Source organism: Pelophylax lessonae (assembly GCF_965119305.1).
Source record: "Pelophylax lessonae genome assembly, chromosome: 8".
NCBI lineage: Eukaryota > Metazoa > Chordata > Amphibia > Anura > Ranidae > Pelophylax > Pelophylax lessonae.
In genome coordinates, this window is record NC_138775.1 from 156,219,732 (window position 1) to 156,242,631 (window position 22,900).

Genomic DNA, 22,900 nt, shown 5'->3' on the forward strand with positions numbered 1-22,900 from the left:
GATACAACCACCATTCCTTTAAGTACTTCAAGGGATATTGCCACCAACAGTAAATTCAAGGATTTAAGGCATCCTATTGCCGTGAGGAAGACCGCGATAACATCCAACGTCTTAGCTACAGACATCAAAGCAAGCAATCTTAATCAACAGTGTCCTATTCATAATGCGCCACACTCTCTCTCCAAATGTCATGCATTTAAGGACAAGCCTATTGAAGAACGCAAGTCTTATTTTATCAAAGAGCATAATATCTGTTTTAAGTGTTGTGCATCCTCCGATCATTTAGCTAAAGACTGTAAGATCGCCATCAGATGTTCTCTCTGCAACAGTGCCAAACATGTGGACGCTCTTCATTCAGACCTGTTCAAAAGGAAACCTTCACCCGGCAGCAACCCCAAGACTACATCAGATGATGGCGGGGAGAGAACTGAGCAATATGCCAACCCCGTAACCACAAGGTGTACAGAGGTATGTGGAGAAGGGCTTCATAGCAAGTCTTGTAGCAAGATATGTCTTGTAAGGGTTTTTCCTGAAGGATGTCCACAAAATTCCATAAAAATGTATGCCATACTCGATGATCAGAGCAATCGCTCATTGGCCAGTACAGAATTCTTTGCCCTACTCAACATTCAAGGAGAGACCTGGTCTTATACCTTGCAGACATGTGCAGGAAAGATCAATACTTCTGGAAGAAGAGCCCATGGCTTCATAGTTGTATCAGAATATGAGGACACAGAGTTTCCTCTTCCAACTCTAATCGAATGTGATCAGCTACCGAACAACAGAGAAGAAATCCCCACACCAGAGGTTGCACGTCATCACCCTCATTTGAAGGATGTTAAGATTTTGATTCTACTAGGGAGAGACATTCCTAGAGTTCATAAAATAAGAGAGTTATGTAACGGTCCAGATGTTGCTCCTCAGGCCCAGAAACTTGATCTTGGATGGGTGATAATAGGAGAAGTCTGTTTAGATCAATCTCACAAGCTCTTGGATGTAGCTTCCTACAAAACTAATGTTACCTATCGATTGATGAAATGTCCATTGCACTATTATGTGAAGGAAAGACTTGATTTTAAAAACAAAGTTCCATATCAAGCACTCCAAAGCATTAACTGCAAGCTCACTTCTCAAAAGGACTTTGGTGATTAAGTGTACCAGACTACTTGTGATGACAACAAGATTGCCCCTTCAGTCGAAGACAAGGCGTTCATCAAGATTATGGATGAAGAGTTCTTCAAGGACAATTCCAACAGTTGGGTAGCTCCATTACCCTTCCGAGTACCAAGGCTTACTCTCCCTAACAATCGAGAACAAGCTTTAACCAGATTTGCTGCACTTAAGAAAACTCTCCGTAACAAACCTGATATGCAAGAGCACTTTCTAGCATTCATGCAGAAAATTTTAGATAACCATCACGCTGAGCCAGCACCAGACCTTAAGAAAGGTGAAGAATGCTGGTACCTTCCATCCTTTGGAGTCTACCATCCTCGTAAACTGGGGCAAATCAGAATAGTCTTTGACTCAAGCGCTCAGTTCCAGGGAACCTCTTTAAATAACATTCTTCTAACTGGTCCAAATATAACGAACAACCTTATAGGAGTGTTGATGCGGTTCAGGAAGGAACCAATTGCCGTGACAGCTGACGTCCAACAGATGTTCCACTGTTTTATAGTCAAAGAGGAACACAGAAATTATCTCAGGTTCTTGTGGCATCGCAACAATGACATTAATGATCAGGTGATAGATTATCGCATGAGAGTCCATGTCTTTGGAAATAGCCCATCTCCTGCCGTGGCAACTTATGGACTGAGAAAAACAGCGCAGGAAGGTGAAAGGGAATTCGGATCTGACACCAGGCAATTCGTTGAGAGAGATTTTTATGTAGACGATGGCCTGAAATCCTTCTCAACACCTGAAGAAGCCGTCAATTTGATAAAAAGGACCCAACAGCTCCTGTTGACTGCTAACTTGAGGCTTCATAAGATCGCATCTAATAGCAGCGAAGTAATGAGGGCTTTCAATCCAGAAGATCACGCTAAGGATTTGAAGAATTTGGACTTGGGAGTAGATTCCCTGCCCATGCAAAGAAGTCTCGGTCTTCTCTGGAATGTAACTTCAGACACATTCACCTTTCAGGTCTCTGACACTAAGAAGCCATTCACCAGACGTGCAGTCTTGTCAACTGTTGACAGCCTTTACGATCCCCTAGGCTTTGTGACTCCAGTTACCGTCCAAGGGAGATCCATACTTCGTCAGCTTACTGAGAGAGTGACAGATTGGGATGCCCCTCTGCCAGTAGACCTACTGCCCAAATGGGAGAACTGGAGAAGCTCCTTGAAGGTACTGGAAGAACTTAATATCCCACGCTGCTATTCACCTACTTCAGTTTCAAGAAGTCTGAGGAAAGAGATTCACATCTTTTGTGATGCATCTACCGAAGCCATAGCGGCTGTGGCTTATCTCAAGATCATAGATCCGTCCGGGAGACCCCATGTCGGGTTTCTACTAGGAAGAGCCAAGTTAGCTCCAAAATCTGCTCACACTATCCCAAGATTAGAATTGTGTGGTGCGACTCTAGCTGTTGAAGTCGCAGAATTCCTGCAAAATGAAATGGACATTGAAATCGATCAGATTAAGTACTACACTGACAGCAAGGTAGTGCTTGGTTATATATGCAACAGTGTGAGAAGGTTCTATCTGTATGTGGCCAACAGAGTAGAACGAATAAGGAAAAACAGTAGACCTGAACAATGGAACTCTGTCCCGACTGGTTTGAATCCCGCAGACATTGCTACTAAGTCAGTGCCAGCAGTTGTCCTCACACAAACCATCTGGTTTTCAGGACCCAAGTTTTTAATGGACCAGTCTTCTACAAACTCAGAAGAAGATATCGATTTCCACCTGGAGGATCCAGATACTGACCCGGAAATCCGGCCTGAAGTTGTAGCATTGAGTTCCAACATCTGCTCAAGAAGAAATTTGGAGGTAAGACGTTTTGAACGTTTCTCCTCTTGGAAAAGGTTGCTGAAGACTATAGCAAGATTCATATTGCACAGATTTTCCGCAAATCGAATCAGACATCGTCTTGCCATGGATTGCACACCTGTAAGGAGTCACCCAATGCATTAGAGTATGAGAGGGCTGAGCTGTTCATCATACGTCGTGTGCAAGAAGAAGTCTTTGTGGAAGAGATTAAGTGCTTAAGAGGCAATGGACCAGTCCCAAAATGTAGCCCACTATTCACACTGAACCCAGTGATTGACAACGAGGGCATGCTTCGAGTCGGTGGACAACTGAAAAGGTCAAACCTGTTAGGGAAAGAACAGAACCCCTTGATAATACCAAAAAAGTGGCAAACCTAGAAGCCTAACTTAAAGGAAGGGGACCTGGTTCTTCTAAAAGACAAGCAAACTCATCGGATCCAGTGGCCAGTTGGAGTTATTACAAAGGCCATTGCTAGTGATGATGGAACGGTCCGAAGTGTGGAAGTCAGGATTGTAAAGGAGGGGAGCCCAAAAACCTTCCTGAGACCAGTCACTGAGACAGTCCTAATTATGCCTGTTTCCAAAAATTCCGATTCAGTGTTATGTGAAGGAGTCACTTAGACCTCTAGTATAGTTAGCTTAGACTAGATGGCTACATAGCATTCTACTGTATGCAATGTTAATTGTATGTTTATGGAAAATAATTGTGTAGTGGTATCTCACGATACCAGGCGGGGAGTGTGCTGCCACGCAGCTTTAACTGTCTAGCAGTTGTTATTACATGTTATGTTATTGGTATCATCCTTGCACCCCTGCTGTTTCCGGCTAGTTGGTTGCTCCCACCTCCATTTCCTGCTGTAACTCCCATTTTGTTTAGTTGTTATGAGGAGACTGCAGAGTGTGGAAGCTGTGTAACTTCATTGGAAATTTACCTATGGAAAAGTCTCTATGTTTATGCCTTTGCTAACTTGAAGCATAAAGAAGCATTGGAGAACACCTCTGGAGTCTTTATTCATTGAGTAAACTATCTGTTAAAGCCATCATTCAACCTGCTGCACACACTTTCAGAATGGGTCTACAAGAAGATCACAGGTACAATCGATGCTGAGACAGAACAGGTATAGCTACTGTGCACTTACTACTGTTTATAAATTAAAGGATAATGTAATCAGTTTTTGTTAGTTATATTGTTTTTTTTTTGTGTGTGTTTTTTATTGTATGTTTTACTGTATATTATTATTTTTTTTTTGTCATATAGAGCTGCACCTTTTTATCTATGTGCAATTTGTGTTTCAGCTATTCATGTGCTTATATACAATATATGGTTTGAATGGAAAAGTATATTGACTGTAAATGTAAATATACCTTTTCATTGTTTGTAATTTCACTTTCTTGTTCAATGCATGTCAACTCAGGCTCTTGCTTAAGGTTTTAATGAAAAATAAAGAAATACGTTGGCTTAAAAAGCAGAAAATATACAAATGATTTGCAAGGCACAATTTGAACAAGTAATTATGTAAGCTTTATATCAAAGCTGAGTTTTAAAAAAAACATTAGGGGAAAACTTGACTTGAAAGCAAGGATAAAGTTGCCCCCCAGGACATTGCAATAATACCTTGGGCTGAGTGTAGATACTTCTCCATTCAGGCCTTGATCGGAGTGGGTTTGCAGTCAGTGACTGCTTCTGGGCATTGTATAGCTACAGTACTTGCTTCTTATACAGACCTCAGATCTTCCAGTATCTACTTTCTTTGTGTCTGAGAGCTTCAAAGGGCGTCAATGCTGCAGTGTGAAAGTATGATATCCTTGTGAAGCAGCATATTCAGTTAAATAATGCTGAATGAAACGGTATATTTGTGAGGATGAGATGGAATTGTATGTAGCATTTTATTTAGTTGAGTCCATATCACGACAGCACCGCCCTTTTATCATGGCTACTAATCACTGCAGGACCGCATTATACTTTCTGTATTATACATTCTTTGTCCTACAGGAAACTGTGCCTACCATAAAAGGGTCATATAGATGTGTTTTCCTTCCAGGCCAAAAATTTCCAGTCCTTTCCTGTAACACATCTTCAGCAAAATTTTGATATTTAACACTCTTTCCTTTTTTTAAATAATTTACTTGCTCCATTAATCAGGTGTATGAATGGGATTAAATTTCACAGAGACATAGGACTTGCTATGAACTCTGACTGTTTAGCATTCAGTGAATAGCCTGTTAGTCTGTCAAAGTGAGCCCACAGTTGATGCTGGAAGTAGTTATACTTTTATTGATGGTAATACTTCCACAAATAAAGGTAAGCTTCCCAATCAGGAGGCTGCTAGATTGTTAGTGGCCATCTGCTTTCTAGCAACCAAGGACACTGTGTGGACCAGTCGCATGTATACCAGCAACTGATGATGCCATTGGTTGCTAGGAAGCAGGTGGCAGCACAGTCATTGGTTGTTATGATGCACTATAACAACCAATGACACTGGAAAAAAAAAAAAAAGACAGGGAATTAACCTTAAAAACCACACTAGGCCCTTATCCAAGATGGGAATCCAGTATGGGTTTTTAAGAGGTTTCATTCAGTGTTCAAACTATGGCCCTCCAGCTGTTCAGGAAATGTAATTCCTATTATGCCTAGTTATTTCTGTGAATGTCAGAGATTTACAATGCCTCATGGGAATTGTAGTTCCTGAACAGGTGGAGGGCCATAGTTTGGACACCCCTGGTTTACATCAAGCAAAAAAACAAAGCAAGGCAGGCCCCTTGCTTTAAAAAGGGCTTCAATATTGAGATAAGTCCCCCCTCACAGACCCCTTCATCCACCTGCTCAGGGATGTGGAGTAGAAAACTTGACCATCATCAACATGGGGCAAGGTGCTTTGTTTGAGGGACCTGGCAAGGCACCCTCCATGTTCATGACCATAGATGGCCTTGCGGTTCGCCCGGCGGTCGGTTCGCGGCGAACTTTGCTTGTTCGCAGTCCGCCGATATTGCGAACATATGGTGTTGTTCATGGCGGCCATATTAGTTTACATTGGGGAGAACTTTGACCCATGACACATCCATCAGGTGGAACAGGACAGCCAATTGAGACATTTAAGCACATGGACATACCCCCTACCTTATAAACAGACCTGAGCTGGCTGCCATTTTACATTCTGCTTTTTGTCCGTGTAGGGAGAGGTTTGCTGTGTGCAGCAGGGACAGACTGTCATTGACACAGATTGCTCTGTTATAGGTCCACAAAAGTTCTTTAAAGGACTGGTATTTGGTATAGGTGTACTTTATCTATATTGTCTCTTTTGTCAGTGTAGGGAGAGGTTTGCTGTGGGGAGCAGGGACAGATTGTCAGTAACACAGATCGCTCTGTTATAGGACCACAAAAGTCATTTCAAGGACTGGTATTTGGTATGGTGTACTATTCTTTGGTGTGCAGTGCACTATATAGGGGTGTAATACACTTATAATATACTTTCTAATATAGAAAGCACATTATAGTGGATTTGTATTGTTCACTGTGCAGCATTGTGACTGATGTGGTGAGCGTTTCTGCAGCGATACTACAACTACAAAGAGTGACAAAAGCACTTTTAAAAAGTATTATAACTGGTGTAATAGACCAGTGCCCCCCCCCCTAAACGACAGATTGAAGCGGGGTGTTATCTAACAATATACTATTATAACAGTGTATTTGGGTACTGCAAAAATGTTGCCTCTTTTGCTGCATTAACTGTGCTACACACAGTGCCCAACTTACTGGCCAATTTTTTGTATAACTGGTGTGATAAACCAGTGGCCCCCAATACCACATATTGAAATGGGGTGTTATCTAACAGTATACTTTTATAAGTGTTACAACGTTGTTAGCTGTCAGGTAAACGCATGTGGGCTAATTTTTTGGGCCTGGAATGGGTGACACTTACTTATTTATCCTGTGAATGCCTAATGTACCTTCAGCCACAGAATACAACGTTCTTAGCTGTCAGGTAAACGCATATGGACAAATTTTTAAGGCCTGTAATGGCCAGGCGACACTTACTTATTTATCCTGTGAATGCCTGATGTACCTTCAGCCACAGAATACAACATTCTTAGCTGTCAGGTAAACGCATGTGGGCTAATTTTTGGGGCCTGTAATGGCCAGGCGACACTTACTTATTTATCCTGTAAATGCCTGATGTACCTTCAGCCACAGAATACAAGGTTCTTAGCTGTCAGGTAAACGCATGTGGGCTAATTTTTGGGGCCTGGAATGGGTGACACTTACTTATTTATCCTGTGAATGCCTAATGTACCTTCAGCCACAGAATACAATGTTCTTAGCTGTCAGGTAAACGCATGTGGGCTAATTTTTGGGGCCTGTAATGGCCAGGCGACGCTTACTTATTTATCCTGCGAATGCCTGATGTACCTTCAGCCACACAATACAACGTTCTTAGCTGTCAGGTAAACATATGTTGGCTAATTTTTGGGGCCTGGAATGGGCGACACTTACTTATGTATCCTGTGAATGCCTAATGTACCTTCAGTCACCGAATACAACGTTCTTAGCTGTCAGGTAAACGCATGTGGGCAAATTTTTGGGGCTTGTAATGGGCGACACTTACTTCTGTATCCTGTGAATTTGTTTTACAGTCACTTGCTTATTAGCCTTAAAAGGCTAATAAGAAACATTTATTTGATTAGACAAATATATGCCTCCCATTGTCTTCAATGGGGTTTATAATAAAATTTGCAATATGCATATTTTTGGCCATGTTCACTGAACTCACCCAAGAATTAAACCCAAAATACTACAAAGAAGGTCAGTTAGTTAGATAAGTTAGATGTCTGTGTGTATGACATTTCTCTAAATATCTTTCTGGTTTTAATGCCGACATGTCCGTTAGCATATTAGGTCTTATATATGTCCTTATTTTATCCCCCTCTTTACAAGCCTGGGCTTTATATTTTGAATTTAGTTTTTTGGTATTTTCCATTTATTTTTAAATTCTCCTTTAGACATTCTGTTTTGTGTTGCTTACCTATTTATACAGTAGGTGTCATTGTTATTTCCCTGTAGGATACCTGCTGAATATTTGTTTTGAAGATTCAATGTGACTATAGTGTGAACTTTTAATTTTTTTTACAATTTTTAATCAGGAAGTCCTGAAAATACACATAGCAAAGTAACTAGGAAGCTGACTTTCTTCATCGCCTTTATATTTCTCTCACTACAGGTTTTCTTTAAAGAATAAATTCCATTGACTACACTAGCATTTCTTACACATCCTAAGATACAGACATGGCATGGTGGTTAATGCAATTCCTTTAAAAGCTGGCTACAAATTAGGTAAAATCTGTAAAATACAAAGTTTGTGGTATTATAGTAACTACTGTGAACTATTGGAAAGCCCTAAATAGAAATGTATTAAGCCAAAAGATGCACATTTCTAGAAAAGAATAAAGCACATACATTACTAAATGCACAAAATATAACTGGATATTACAATTTTTAGGTAATAACACCTGGGATTATTTATCTAGGGTAGGGATTCCTAAACTACAGCCCTCCAGCTGTTGCGAAACTACACGTCCCATGAGGCATTTTAAAACTCTGACATTCACAGACATGACTAGGTATGATGGCAGTTGTAGTTCCTGAAAAACTGGAGGGCCATCGTTTGGAGACCCCTGATCTAGAAAATATGTGATTGCCTACTAAGGGATCAGGAAGGAAGTTACGTTTCCCCCACTGGAGATAATTGGACCATGTATTTGTTTTGCCTTCCTCTGGGTCAACTGTGGGTATAGGGTTCTGTTAATGGTGGTTTCCTATTTATTGTAATTTTTTTTTCTATTGGTTGCACATGATGGACTTTTTCCAACCTATGTAACATTGTAACAATGTAAACTTGCAGGTATAAACAAAAAAGAAGTAATAGGGAATTCAAATAAATAGTGTATGTACAAGACAATTTCAAAGTCCCTGAAAATTGCAAATACTAGTTATCTATTATGATTTATCTTGAAAATAGCCACTAAAACAGGTAAACTCTCCCCAAAACACACTTTTAATTGTTGCTCTTTCCTGCTGCAGTTTTTTCAAACGTACCTTTAATTCAGGAAACTGTTTAATTACATTTTTACAGAGCAATGGATCGACAACAAAAGAAAACCTGAGTCCACAGAACAGATGGGAAACATGCAGTCTTACAGAACAGACCGAGACCTGTCATGGTGCAATGCAGTAAACCAAAAGTAAGCAACAGTCCAGTCAGTATAATGAACTGAAAACAGTGCTCTATAAACAGGCCCTCCCCTGGTATTTTATTCATTTTCCTGACTTTCTCAGAATTCTTCCATTCATATATTTAATTCTTCTACCTTAGCTTGTGGAAGGAGATCAGAAGTAACACAGCAGTGCACTGTAAATCACACACAGCCGTTCATATACTGAATAAGAGGTTCCTTAAATATTATGATGTTGGCCCCTCCCAGTTAGGTTGTTAGGTACATTTAGTTTTTGGCTTTCACTGAAATCAGAGGAGCAGTGATTGTTTGCTCTAGTCTGTTCAGGGTTTCACAGGCTGAGAGTTTGATTGCTTTCCCCTGCCTTTATAAAAAGTTTTTAGAGCTTAGGGAGGGACAATTCTGATAACAGGCCTGAATATTTATTAGATCCTGGCCAATCCCTGGGGAGATGTGCCCAGATGGTAGCTGGGCTGCTGGTAAATATTCTGGAGCCTTAAGGAGATTGTCTCTCACCCTAAGGGATGATCTCCAGCTGTGGATGCTTGAACTGTTCCAGTCTGCCACTATTTGGACTCATACTGTTCTGCATGGTCTTCAGTTGTGCACTCATAGACTGTCCAAGAATGCAACTTCTCATGCTATATGTTCCTGCATGGTCTTTAGCTGTGCACCTACAGACTGTTCTAGTCAAATTGTACTTGTGCCACTGCCACTGAAGTGTCCTCTGCAAGTTGTGCTGGGCATTTTAGAGTATTCCACACCCCTCTACCCTCTCCTGTTACATGTTTCTTCAGCAATAAATTACAAAAAGACATCCTGTGCCTGGCTGCCTTTGCACTGTTTTGGGAAAGAACCTGTTACACTTCTATGGGGGTAGTGCTACACTAGGGTAGTCTAACCATTATTGTCTAGATCAGGGGTGGTCTACTTAATAGGAGGCCTCAAGTGCAATCCCTGACTTCACCAAAAAGTAGGTCTCTCCCATAGTGTGCCTCCTAGGGGTCTTTCACCCATAGTTAATTGTGTTAATTAAGTCATCTATTGTTTCTTTCTGTCTGATCATCTCTTGCAGAGTGACCCCTATACCTTGTTATCAAACCATTGTGGGATGTTCATGCTTATGATAATGTGTATTGTACTTTAAATTTAGGGTGGTGCGCTTAGCTGGTGCTGAATAGTCTGAGTGGGTACTGAGTCACTTAGGTGGCTAGTTGTTTAAGCAAAAAAGATTATAAGGTATACCCACGCTATGGTTGTGCGTTACAGATACCTGTTAAATGTGTGACTACGTGAACCAAGATATATTATAGAAAAATCGAAAACATGTTTCGCCCCTCCCAATTGGCGTCTTCAGAAGCTTCTGAAGATGCCCAGTGGGAAGGGTGAAACACATCAAGCGGGAAAGATAGAGTGATGACATATCCTGTAATTGGAACACACGCCATGGAGTTGATCCTAATCCACACACATGCTTGGAATTGTTTTATTTTTGTAAGTGTATTTTCTTTTAAATTTCCAATAAATCATACAGTATTATGCTATGGAAATCTTTCTCTTCTTGGATTTTATACCACAACCTTGTTGAGAGCCCTACAATTGAAGGAGAGGAAAGGAGCCATAGCTACATACTTTGCCTAAGGATATATTCCATGCCTGTTTGAATATTATTGTTGGTGAGTGGGGATTTCAGGGGAGCATGGAGAGGGGAGCATGGAGTCGCACCTTGGATCTCACTATAAGAATTCATCAGCACTGGGACTTTGTTTGCACTGATAGACTATATTTAATGCATTGACACATTTTATATAAAACTTTTTATATATAACTAATTATATGTGATTTATATGTGGAAGCAGCGCTAAATTTAAATGTTTGTTGTTAGTTGTTTAAGTCGCTTTATGTTTATAGTTTATGTTGGCTGTTCCTTAGTTATATTCATTATTTTCCTAATTTCTTTTGCATACAATGTGATTAGGCTCATCTGACCTGGTGTACTATAAATTTGGTGTGAGTTTTCAATAAACAGTTCCAGTTCTAGAGTACCTAAGCTAGTGTAGGCAAGATTTTTGGGTGCTATGCAATATTCAGCTGTAATACCTGGTTCTTGGGTCCACACTGGAGGAAGCTATATATCTTGATGGAAGCACTCAAGCGGGGTGCTGAACCAGTGGTGGAACTTCCAGGGTTGCTGGTTGTTTGAGCTGTCTTCTGGTAAGGAGATATGATTGAAACACTGCAGTGTGATGTGCTATAATTTCACACTGAAGTTGGTGCAGGGGTCTCATCTCTTCCTTTCAGCACAAGTTTGGACTGTATACATTTATGCGTTTTTAGCACTGCATGTGGACTTTTTATGGTATTTTTATTTTGTCATCAACAAAATGTATGCTGGCTGCTAATATATAATCCATATTTATATATATATATATAATTTTTCAGTTCAATATATTAGTTTGATTTTGTCAGAGAGAACAAAAAGGTAACAGTGTGTGTGATACTATGGGACATAGTAAAGAAGAACATTTGAATGGGTATACATAACATAATACATGTGGCACACATAAGAGATCTATAGGAGCAATACCAAGTGCATACTATGGTGTGGAGGATTTGTCCGGCCTCCAGATACCCCATTTGGGAACAAACTGTGTCTTGAGGAAGGGCAGCTCATCCAACTATTATTTTGTTTTAAATTTTCTCTTAATCATAAGAAGCTTAACATTGTGTTTTGCACAAACTTAAGGAGGGAATACAATACAAGTGATGCCATGGGTGAGTGAGAATACAAGTGAAATGTCTTGTTAACTACAGATATGCTGTCAGTTAGCATAATTAATCAATTAATTTTTACTATCGAGCAAAGGTGGAAAGAAAGTCCATATATGGGAGAGAAGTGGTTAACCACAGTCAAAAATTTTTGAGTACCAATTATTCCATGGTAGCCATTGATGGGATTTTTAGTTTGTCCCCCCAAGGGAAGAGACCATCATTTGTTCGTAGGAATAGTGTAAGTGAATAAGGTCTAACACGTCTGTCAGGGTGGGAGGAGATGGATTTTTCCACTTTCTAGTGATGCTTAATCTTGCTGCAAGAAGAATGTGGGTAACTATGTGATGTGTTTTTTATGGAAGCATATCAGTGTCAAGAGATAGTAGTGCTAGTTGGCTTGGGAGGGACGTGAGTCTGAGCTATTTCCGAGAGAATGTTGAATATGCATGTCCAGTATACTGTTGGGAGGCATCCCCATAGGATATGAAAGATATCCCCTTTTTTAGTTTTCAATGGTTTTCAATGGTTTTTATTGAAAATTTTCAGTTGAAAAATTAGGTACAGGTACATAAACTAAACATAGGGTACATTAGTTGTGCATCAAAATACAAAAAAAGCTGTTAACATAAAAAAAAATAAAAAGGAACATTGTATGGTCAATATGAATTATGCTATGCACAGAACTCACAAAGGTCCGGCCTAGGACACAACGGAGGTGTACCCTCTCCTGCACAATCATTATAAAGCTTTCCCCCAACAGATTACCACAGCGGGGGGGGGGGGGGAGGAGTGGCGGTGCTGTAGTGTACTAACCAAAAAATCGGCCCCCCAATTAGGGCCTTATGAATGGGGAACCAATGGGAGCGAACAGCGTCCCCGTCAACCCCATCTTGCAGCATATCCCATCTTGCAGTGTACAGAAATGAGCACATAGTGTACCGTAAATTACTTCACACGGCCAAGTGGCCTCAGAAAGAAGAGAAGAAGAAAAAGAGAGTAAGAAAAAAGGAGAGAGAGAGAAAAAAAAGGGGGAGTTGGGGGGAAGGGAAAGGAGGTGAGCCAGAAAGGGACAGGTGTGCACCTATCAAGATATTTTTCAAAAAAGGGCAATTTTATCATTTAAGACCCCCGAAAGGCATTCATTTACCATGATCCAGGACAGTTTAGATTTAACTAGACTGAACTGGATCGAAGGAGGCCTCCACGATTTGGCAACTGCAATTCTAGCTGCCATAAAGGTAAATGTCACAAGCCAACTCATGTATCTCGGAGTCCCCTCCACCGGTCACCCCAGAAGTGCCTGAATCGGTGACTTGACAAGGTTCATCTGTGTACGCGAATACGTAAAGTTATAGGTATGGATCCAAAATTTCCTTACGTTTGGGCATGTCCACAAAATGTGAAACATCGTGCCCTCCATACCACAGCCTCTAAAGTACAGCGGAGAGGCCCCCGGGACACACAATGCCACTCTCACTGGCAGCATATACCATCCTAAAAATACTTTGTAATTTGCTTCAATCGGTGAAGTGTTGATAAGCGATTTAGATGCACATTGTGCCAACTTACACCAGTTCCCCACTTCCCAATTCTCATTTATATCACTTTCCCATTTATTCATATAGAACTGCTTAGTGGAGGCCGAATGCAGCATAGTATATATTTTAGAAATGTGACCAGTGTGTTTGTCAAATATTCCATAGCCGTAGAGGTGGTTAAATCAGAAGTTCTATGTAATACAGCCAGAAAGTGCGCTATCTGGCTATAGCGATAGGACTCTAAATTAGAAAGCTGATATTTTTCTTGCAGGAATGATTTTGACAGGACACCCCTGTGGTCACATAGATCTGCAATAAGTAATATATCAACACAAAGAGAATTGGCCCGCGGGACTCGAAAGAGAATAGATCTGCAATAAGTAATAAACCCTTATTAGTCCACAAGGTAAAGCCTTGAGGATGGAAACCCAGGGTGAATGCAGGATTGCCTAATAACAGGGCCATGGGGCATAAGGAGACTTGAAACCATATGTTGTCATCAGTCTATCCCATAGATTTAATAGATTTAATGAGAACGACAGAGTGGGGTACAATATGCAGTAGTTTGTCTGTCTTTAACTCTCAGCCACATCATATGGCTTATGTCCCTATTTGGACAATGAGATGATTCAAGAACCATCCATAGTGAACGGGGGTGCCGCGTGTGAAAACTGATCAGCTGGGACAGTTGAGCAGCTTGATATAACTTATGCAAATCTGGTACTCCCAGCCCCCTCCTTATTTTAGGAGTAGATATCCCCTTTTTGACCACATTCCCTCCAGCATTGGTTGGTTAGTTGAGGGCTAAATCTAGAAATTTTTTCTGGAGTCATGTACCACCTTTGGAGGATTTTGGTGGAGAATTCCTATAGAGTGGAGCAGCCTGTTAACCTTCCTAGCAGTATTCCAGAGTGTGGCTCGGGGTTAAATTTCAGTGCCAAAAGCGGTAACCCCGAGCCACACTCGGGGTACCGCCAGAAGCATCGCTGGATCCTGAAAGAGGGGTTACTTACCTTTTCCCCAGGATCCAGCGATGTATCCGGGCAGTGTGTTGCAGCAGATTTTCCTCCTGATGCTCTGTGTGCCCCGGCTTCTGTCTCCTGCAACGTGACGTTCGCAGGGGGGTGGAACCAGCGGCAAATTCAAAAAGTAAAAAGCACAAACACACTGATACACTGTAATCCTATTGGATTACATTACTAAAATAAAATAAATTGACCTTAGATTGCCCCCCAGTGCTTTCTCCATTGCCCTTCCTGCATTTTTCCTGTTTCTTGTGTCTGGATACTGCAGAGCGACCATGGCATCAAAAAAGCGCGCCGCCACCTCAAAAGCGGTATATGACCTGCTGGAGAACAGCGACAGCAATACAGAATCGCTTGCAGAATGGAGTGATAGCGATTCTTGGGGAAGTTCGTCATCGGATGCAGAAAGCGATTTCAGCGATGATCCTGCGACTGTGCCCAGTGATGTAAGGACTTGGTGCTCGAACGACTGCGGTGCGGAGGACGTAGCCGCCAAGGTTCCTGTTTACTGGAGCACCTGTTGTCAAAGTGGATGTTGAGGATGACAACCCCTTGGCATACCTGCAACTCTTTTTGACTGATGAGGTTATTGAAAAGATTGTTGTGGAAACTAATCGGTACCAGGAGCAACAAGCTGCAGTGCATTGGCGGTTTTCAAGGAGCAGGATGTGGGAACCCGTGACCAAAGCAGACATCTGAAAGTTTCTGGGCCTAATTATTCTGCAGGGAGTGGTGGGGAAACCCCTGCAGAAGTGGTATTGGACCACCAAAAAATTACTAGCCACTCCTTTTTTTGGCACGGTTATGTCGAAATACAAATTTTCGCTCATTATGAAGTATTTGCACTTTACAAATAATGACGAATTTGACGAGACTTCTCATCCAGCTCCAAAACTCAAAAAGATTTGGGACGTTTATCAAGTCATTTTGAAAAATTTCCAGCAGTCCTATGTGCCAGAAAGAGACATTTGTATAGACGAAAGTCTAGTGGCCTACAAAGGAAGACTCAGCTGGATACAGTATATTGCGTCCAAGAGAGCACGCTTTGGCATAAAGTAATTTATGCTATGTGAATCCAGCTCTGGATACATTTGGAATTTAGTCCTATACACCAGGAAAGGAACCAAATTCAATAAAAGGTTCAGCAGCTATGGAATGGCAACCGCTTCAGTTCTTACGCTGATTGAGCCATTGCTGAATCAGGGGTACTGAGTTACCACAGACAATTTTTATACATCCCCAAAACTGTATGAGTTCCTTCTACACAACAAGATGGATGCGTATGGGACCGTTAGAGCTAACCGGCATGACATGCCCCCAACCTTTGCCAACAAAAAGCTTAAGCCCGGAGAAATATTTGCCTGGCAGAAAGGAAAAATGATGGCACTGAGATGACGCGACAAAAAAAATGTACACACAAAAGGTGGAAAAGATGTAATGAAACCACAACTGGTGATGGATTACAACAACACCATGACAAGGCCATGACTTTTTATCCGGCAATGCGGAAACAACAAAAAAAAAATTATAAAAAAATATTCAGGCATCTTCTTGAACAATGTTTGTTGAACGTATTTATTCTCCTAAAAAAGAAGAGTGACAGGCTTGGGGTTCATGCGGACTTTGTTTGTAAAATTGCCAAACTGATATTTCTCAGGCACCAAACACCAACGGCTGTAAGTAGATCCGGACGCTGTGCTGCTGGTGTTGTGAACCCCGAATGCCTGACCAGTCGTCACTTTATGAACTACATTCCACCAATGGAAAAAAAGCCTGCACCCACAAGGATGTGTGTGGTTTGCTGTTCCAAACGTAATGACACTGGAAGGAAAATCCGAAAAGAAACGCATTACTATTGTCCTGACTGTGACGTTGGACTTTGTGTTATAACCTGTTTTAAAACTTTCCATACCCGGGACGTTTGCTGAAGCAATATGACCACTAATATTGCATCCTTGTTTGACCAAAAAAAATGTCAGTGTTTTTGATTACGTTATTTACTATAATTTATTGAATAAAAAGATTTATTGTTATTATATTATTATTTTATAGTTATTTATTATATTATAATTTAGGATTTTGTGTTTCAAACTTTATTATACCCGGGATGTTATGGGATGTTATAAAGAAGAACGCACAGTAAAAAAAATCATATATAAATACTGTAGTTGGTTTGGGCTGCTCATCCTTAACCACTTCCATACCGAGTCATAGTAATATGACGTCGGCATGGTGGTTGTACGGATCCGGGCTGCCGCCATATGACGTCCGCCCGCTCTAGCTGCTACTGCGCGCCCCCGGGGGCGCGCAGCGCAGCGATCAGGGATGAGGCTCATCCCTCGGACATAGCCCATCCCTGATCAAGGTAAACAGCCAATAGAAATTGGCTGTTTACCATGTGATCGGCTGTGTCAATCACAGCCGATCACATGAGCGGCTCCAGCACGAGCCGCTCGTTCTCTCTGCAATGCGCGCCCCCGGGGGCGTGCAGAGCAGCGATCGGGGACGAGGCTCATCCCTCGGACAGAGTCGATCCCCGATCTAGGTAAAGAGCCAATGAAATTGGCTCTTTACCACGTGACCGGCTGTGTCCAATCACACCCGGTCACAAATGTCAACAGAGAACACGGTAACTAGCTGTCACCGTGTTCTCCTCCTCACACACTGATCCTGTGTGAGGAAGAGAGTGTGGTAACAGCTAGTTACCGATTACAGTGCACGCTAAACACACTGATTGCCCCCCCCCCCAATAAAGAGCACCTGTCACTAGCCCATCAAAGTACCCGAGTACCTGTCACCAGCCCATCAGGTACTCTGATGACAGGTATTCGGGTACTCTGATGGGCTGGTGACAGGTATTCAGGTACTCTGATGACGGGTACTCTGATGACAGGTACTCGGGTACTCTGATGACAGGTACTCGGGTACTCTGATGACAGGTACGCAGGTACTCTGATGACGGGTACGCAGGTACTCTGATGACGGGTACGCAGGTACTCTGATGACAGGTACTCGGGTACTCTGATGACGGGTACTCGGGTACTCTGATGACGGGTACTCGGGTACTCTGATGACGGATACTCGGGTACTCTGATGACAGGTACTCGGGTACTCTGATGACAGGTACTCGGGTACTCGGATGACGGATACTCGGGTACTCTGATGACAGGTACTCGGGTACTCTGATGACAGGTACTCGGGTACTTTGAGTACCTGTCAACGGAGTACCCGTCATCAGAGTACCTGAGTACCTGTCACCTACCCGTCAGAGTACCCGAGTACCTGTCACCTACCCATCAGAGTACCCGAGTACCTTCCACCTGCTCATCAGTGTACCTGACGCCTGAAGTACCCGAGTACTTGCCGCCTGCTCATCAGTACCCATCACTACTCATCAGTACTCATCAGTACCTATCACGTATCAGTACTGATCATCAGTACCCATCAGTACAGTATCACCTATCACCTATCAGTCAGTGAGTACTACTCATCAGTACCTATCACCTGCCTGTCACCTGCCCATCAGAGTACCCGAGTACCTGTCACCTGCCTATCGGAGTACCCGAGTACCTGCCACCTGCTCATCAGTACCAGAGTACCTGTCACCTGCCTGTCACCTGCCCAACAAAGTACCCGAGTACCTGTCACCCTTCATACAGCCACCATGTCCAAGTCCAAAAAGGTTTATATACGTCCTCCATTTAAACCTAAATACCGGTGTTATGGCAGCAGATAGCTGCCATAACCCTGGTATTTTTTTAAACGGTGGACGGTTGGCTTTCCGATAAAGATGGTCCCAGCGGCGGATTCGCCGTGGAATCACCCTTCCGGGATGGCGGAAGAGGTGCCCCCCCCTCCCGTCGCGTCCGGTCCTTTTTCCCGCTTACCGGACCCGCCGGCAGCGGGGAAAACGATCCGGTCCCGGATCCTCACAGACAGGATGTCGAGTGAGGCAAGCTTGCCAATACCAATGTATATTGGGTGTTTTCTATTGTGGAAAGAATAATTATATATCGACCTCTGAATCGATGGTACATCGCTGAATCTGAAAAGAGACAGTTTGGTATCCCAGAAACCCTGGGATCATGATACCTGTTACGTGTTATACCTTCAGATGACCAACAGAATGCCAGCATTGGGATTCGTGCTAACTTGTGGAACTGCAAATTCCAAGTATTGCACTTTTTAAAGGATCTGACTTGCGGGGCACCCATCCAGTTTCAAGATGCCAGTAGCGGGGCACCCAGACAGTTTTCAGATCCTGGCGATTGGGCAACTAGCCAATTGTCAGACCCAGGTTTTGGAGTATGCTGTGGGTTTAAGGACTATAGGTTAATGAAAGTTTTCAGACATTCAGATGGGGGATATTCTCCTTTTTGGACTTACCCAGTGCAAGAGTCACTTACATGGACAATTATGTTCAGGGCCAAGTGGAGCATCTGTAGGCTGCTCCTTAAGAGGGGGAACAGTAACAATGTGATTCCCAGAGCTAAAGGGAGCAGTTCTGGTGGCCACTAGCGGGTGTCTCCCAAAAGGTATACAACACCTTACTTTATTTTTAACAGTGCTTCAGTGTTTTGCCTGTTAGCCATATACAGAACCTGCTTGCTGATTATCTTGATCCCTGCCTTATCTTGTATTTTGATCAGCAATGTCAGCATGCAATAGCTCAGCGGGGAGGATTCCCCCATCCACCTTGAATGTGTGGATGGGGAATTGAGGCAGTTTTTTTTTTTAATTTATCGAATTGATAGAATGAGAAAAACTGATTCATGTATGGACTGTGTTAATTTGAATCTTACTAAGTCTGATTCAAGATTCCTAAGTACAGCTAAACTGAACTAGCCAACCCTGCTGCCACTTACCTGCTCTTGGTATAACTTACAATCAGGTTGTGACTAAAGCTGACCATACACTAGTAGAATTCCATTCTACTTTTTTTATTTCAATAGTATTTGTTCAATTTTCTTATTGGTAATGGGGTCTAGTGATGGGCCAAAACTGCCCTAAGTTCGGTTCCAGCAGGGTTTGAAGAACTTTTAAAACGTTGGGGTGCCAAGCTCAAACCTCATTAAAATCAATGGGAGCCGAATCCATTGAATTAAAAAAGTCATTTTTTAGGCTATTAGTCTAGGGGTGGTAAAAATTGCAAAAGGGGTGGGAACTGCCTGATTAAAAATGAAAAAAAAAATAACAATTTCAAATTGTTGGCAAATGACATCTCCCCCCCCCCTTTTTTTTTTTAATAATTACAGTAAACAGACCCTAAAGGTTCCCCAAAATACATAACAGATCCCTAAGGGTTACATTCACTCAATATGGGGGAGAAGTGGGCTCTGCAAAACTCTTTGTCCCCATGTTGATAAGGACAAGAGCCTCATCCCCACAAACCTTGCTTCAGACCACAAGCCTTGTGTTAACCGCTTGCCAACTGCTCACAGTATATTTACTGCGGCAGTCGGCCCCTCACAGGCAGAGTGACGTAGGTCTACGTCGCTCGCCTGTGAGGCTCTGGGGAGCGAGCGCGCGCCCGCGGAGGCGCGCTCCCGCTCCCGCGCGGTCACAGACCCCCCCGCGCGTGTGACCAGCGGACCCGATGTCCGCCGGTCACTCGGCGATCGGCGGGGGAGAAGGAGAATGTCAGGCAGCTTGTGTAAACAAGCCACCTGTCATTCTCCTCGCTGTAAAAACACTGATCACTCGGATCTAGTATGTAGATCCGTTGATCAGTGTCCTTACAGCTAGAGCCACAGCCAATCACAGTAAGAATCACGCCCCTAGGGACACACACAGCCCCTCCCTCCCAAATAAAGTTAACCCCTTCACTACCAGTGCATTTTTACAGTAACAGTGCATATATATAGCACTGATTACTGTAGAAATGTCACTGGTAACCCCAAAAGTGTCAAAAATGTCAGTCAAGGGTCCGATCTGTCCGCCCCAATGTCGCAGTACCGCAAAAAAAATCGCAGATCGCCGCCATTACACGTTAAAAAAAAAACACCAAAAATGACAGAAATCTTTCCCTTTGTTAGTAAACGCGATAACTTTTGCGCAAACCAATCAAAATACGCTTTTTGCGATTTTTTTTACCAAACATAGGTAGCATAAAACAAATTGGCCGAAAATTTAAAAAAATTTTGATTTTTACATTTTTTTTTTGGGGAATTTCATATAAAAAAATGTGAAAAATATTGTTATTTTTGCAAAATGTACGCTCTTTTTTTGTTTATAGCGCAAAAAGTAAAAATCGCACGGGTGATCAAATACCACCAAAAGAAAGCTCTGTTTGTGGGAAAAAAAGGACGCCAAATTTGTTTAGATACAGCGTCGCATGACCGCGCAATTGTCTATTAAAGTCACGCAGTGCCGAATCGCAAAATACCCTCTGGTCGTTTAGCAGGAAAATCCTCCGGGGCTTAAGTGGTTAAAATCAAACACTGAGCTCATCCCTAGCGGGATCAAATCAACATTTGCTCTTGACCCCAGTAATGAGAATTTTCAAAGGATCAGAAATTGAATTTTTTTTCTCAAACACAATACACAAAACAAATTTCTAACAGTCAATGTTGTTTTCATTCAGGAAAGCCCAATAAATCCTAAATCAAATGTTAAAAACAAATTCAAATGACAGCGATTGTACTGAGAGTTTTCATACAAATTTTTGTACAAATGTTCAAATGAACATTCATTTGAAAACTACTAGTGTATGACCTGCTTTAATCCTAAACTCTGGAAAACTGGAAGACACACAATGGTGGACACTGGAGTTACACCATTTTAGTCAGAGGACCACAGTGCCACCAGCAGGTGTTCTAGCTATTTTGCATCCTTCTAGCATTTACATACAGAGAGCAGAGTTTAGGTTGTTGCATTTTAAATAAGTAGGAATGTATTTAGCCATATTGAACTTTTCTGTTATTACTTTTTAAAATGTATTACAATGGCCTTATTTCATGAAGACTGTAAAGTCTGCAAAGTTAATTATCCTAAAGCAAATAATCAGGTGTTCAATATTATAATAAACGAACGATGAAAGAAGATTGCTGCTTTGTTGCTACAGGTTACCACAATTTACATGTTACCCTCTAACTTTTGAAATACCTGCATATGCGTGGAGTATGTGAACACTTTTTTTAAATCATATTACATATGCATAATGAGCATTCCTGTAAATATCTGCAAAGAAGCATCTTACAATGAAACAACAGATGTTTTTTGTGTTTCTGTGAATTACAATAATGAATCATACTTCCTAGGCAATTAATTATCAGCCTACCTAAAACAGAAAAGCATTTGAGGACAGAAATGCACATTCCTCTTTTGCCCTTCCATTTTATAACTTACAATCTGACCTATATGATAGAAAATGAAATCCTACTAAAATGTCATATTATGCAGTGACCTTTTTAAATAAGGCTGAACTGCCAACTAATTAATCACCTTAAGCTTTTTAATGCAAGGTTACTGGCAAAAATCTGTTAAAATACCCCCTTCATGTCCTATAATATTTTACAGTCGGATTTGCATAATGTTAAACCATTAGATCCATAAGTCATTAATTTTCAATTAGCCTATGTGTACATGTAGTTCTTTTGAGACATGGACAGAGAATAAAAAAGAAAAACACCCTTTCTGGAACATTGCAGAAAGTAAGGACTATTTTAAAGCGTAGGTGTAGAATGCCATTGTAGATAAAACTTATGATCCTTATAAGTTATTAAAACTGTTTTTGTTAAAGCTCAACTATGGCAATTGCAGAAAAACTGTCCTTGCAGTAAGGCACTCCCGATGCAAGTGTTAAATGTTCCTCAATACTAAGGAATAAGGAACAAGATGTAATACTTACAGTACTTTAATCCTCACTCTGGAAGATTCCCTCCATCAATGTGACTGTTGCCCCAAAGTCTTTTCTATAAGATGTTCTGGGCCACAGTTGCAAGAAGACATCATGAAGTACAGTGCAGTGTTGATATCCTTGCATTGTATGTGAGGACAGTGAGAGGCCGTCTACAAACAGGAGCAGAGGGGAGCAACAGAGTCGTGAAGAGTGAGGAGTAACTATATAATACACTTTATTCCTCATCCCCTTGAGTTAAAGCTGAAGTTTAGTGCTTTAATTATTTTTTAACAGCACCAACAACATTACATATAAAAATAATAAAAGTCCCATGTGCTGGTAGCTGCCCTGTTCTTTAAAATCTTCTGTCCTCTACCTCCCAGATACCCTTGCAGCTGTGATCTCCACGTGCTGTGGGAGTTAATACAAGTAGCTTCACCTGTCACAGGCACTTGGCAAAAATGCTGACTATGCCTGCGTTTCCTCCACCCTGTTCCATTCATAGAAGCT

The 22,900-nt window shown here is 41.8% G+C and overlaps 1 protein-coding gene across 1 annotated transcript in view; it reads left to right on the forward strand.

Annotated features, from left to right (window-relative positions):
• Positions 1 to 928: 928 nt before the first annotated feature.
• The window catches only part of LOC309562205 (uncharacterized protein), a gene marked incomplete at its 3' end in the record, with an annotated part of 32,246 nt that continues 10,274 nt past the window's right edge, over positions 929 to 22,900 (forward strand). Inside the window, exons 1-3 of the mRNA XM_082266324.1 lie at positions 929 to 2,007; positions 2,485 to 2,988; positions 13,112 to 13,225. Of these exons, the coding sequence (XP_082122450.1) occupies positions 1,222 to 2,007; positions 2,485 to 2,988; positions 13,112 to 13,225 (1,404 nt within the window). The 5' untranslated portion in view covers positions 929 to 1,221. The remainder of the gene's footprint in view (positions 2,008 to 2,484; positions 2,989 to 13,111; positions 13,226 to 22,900) is intronic.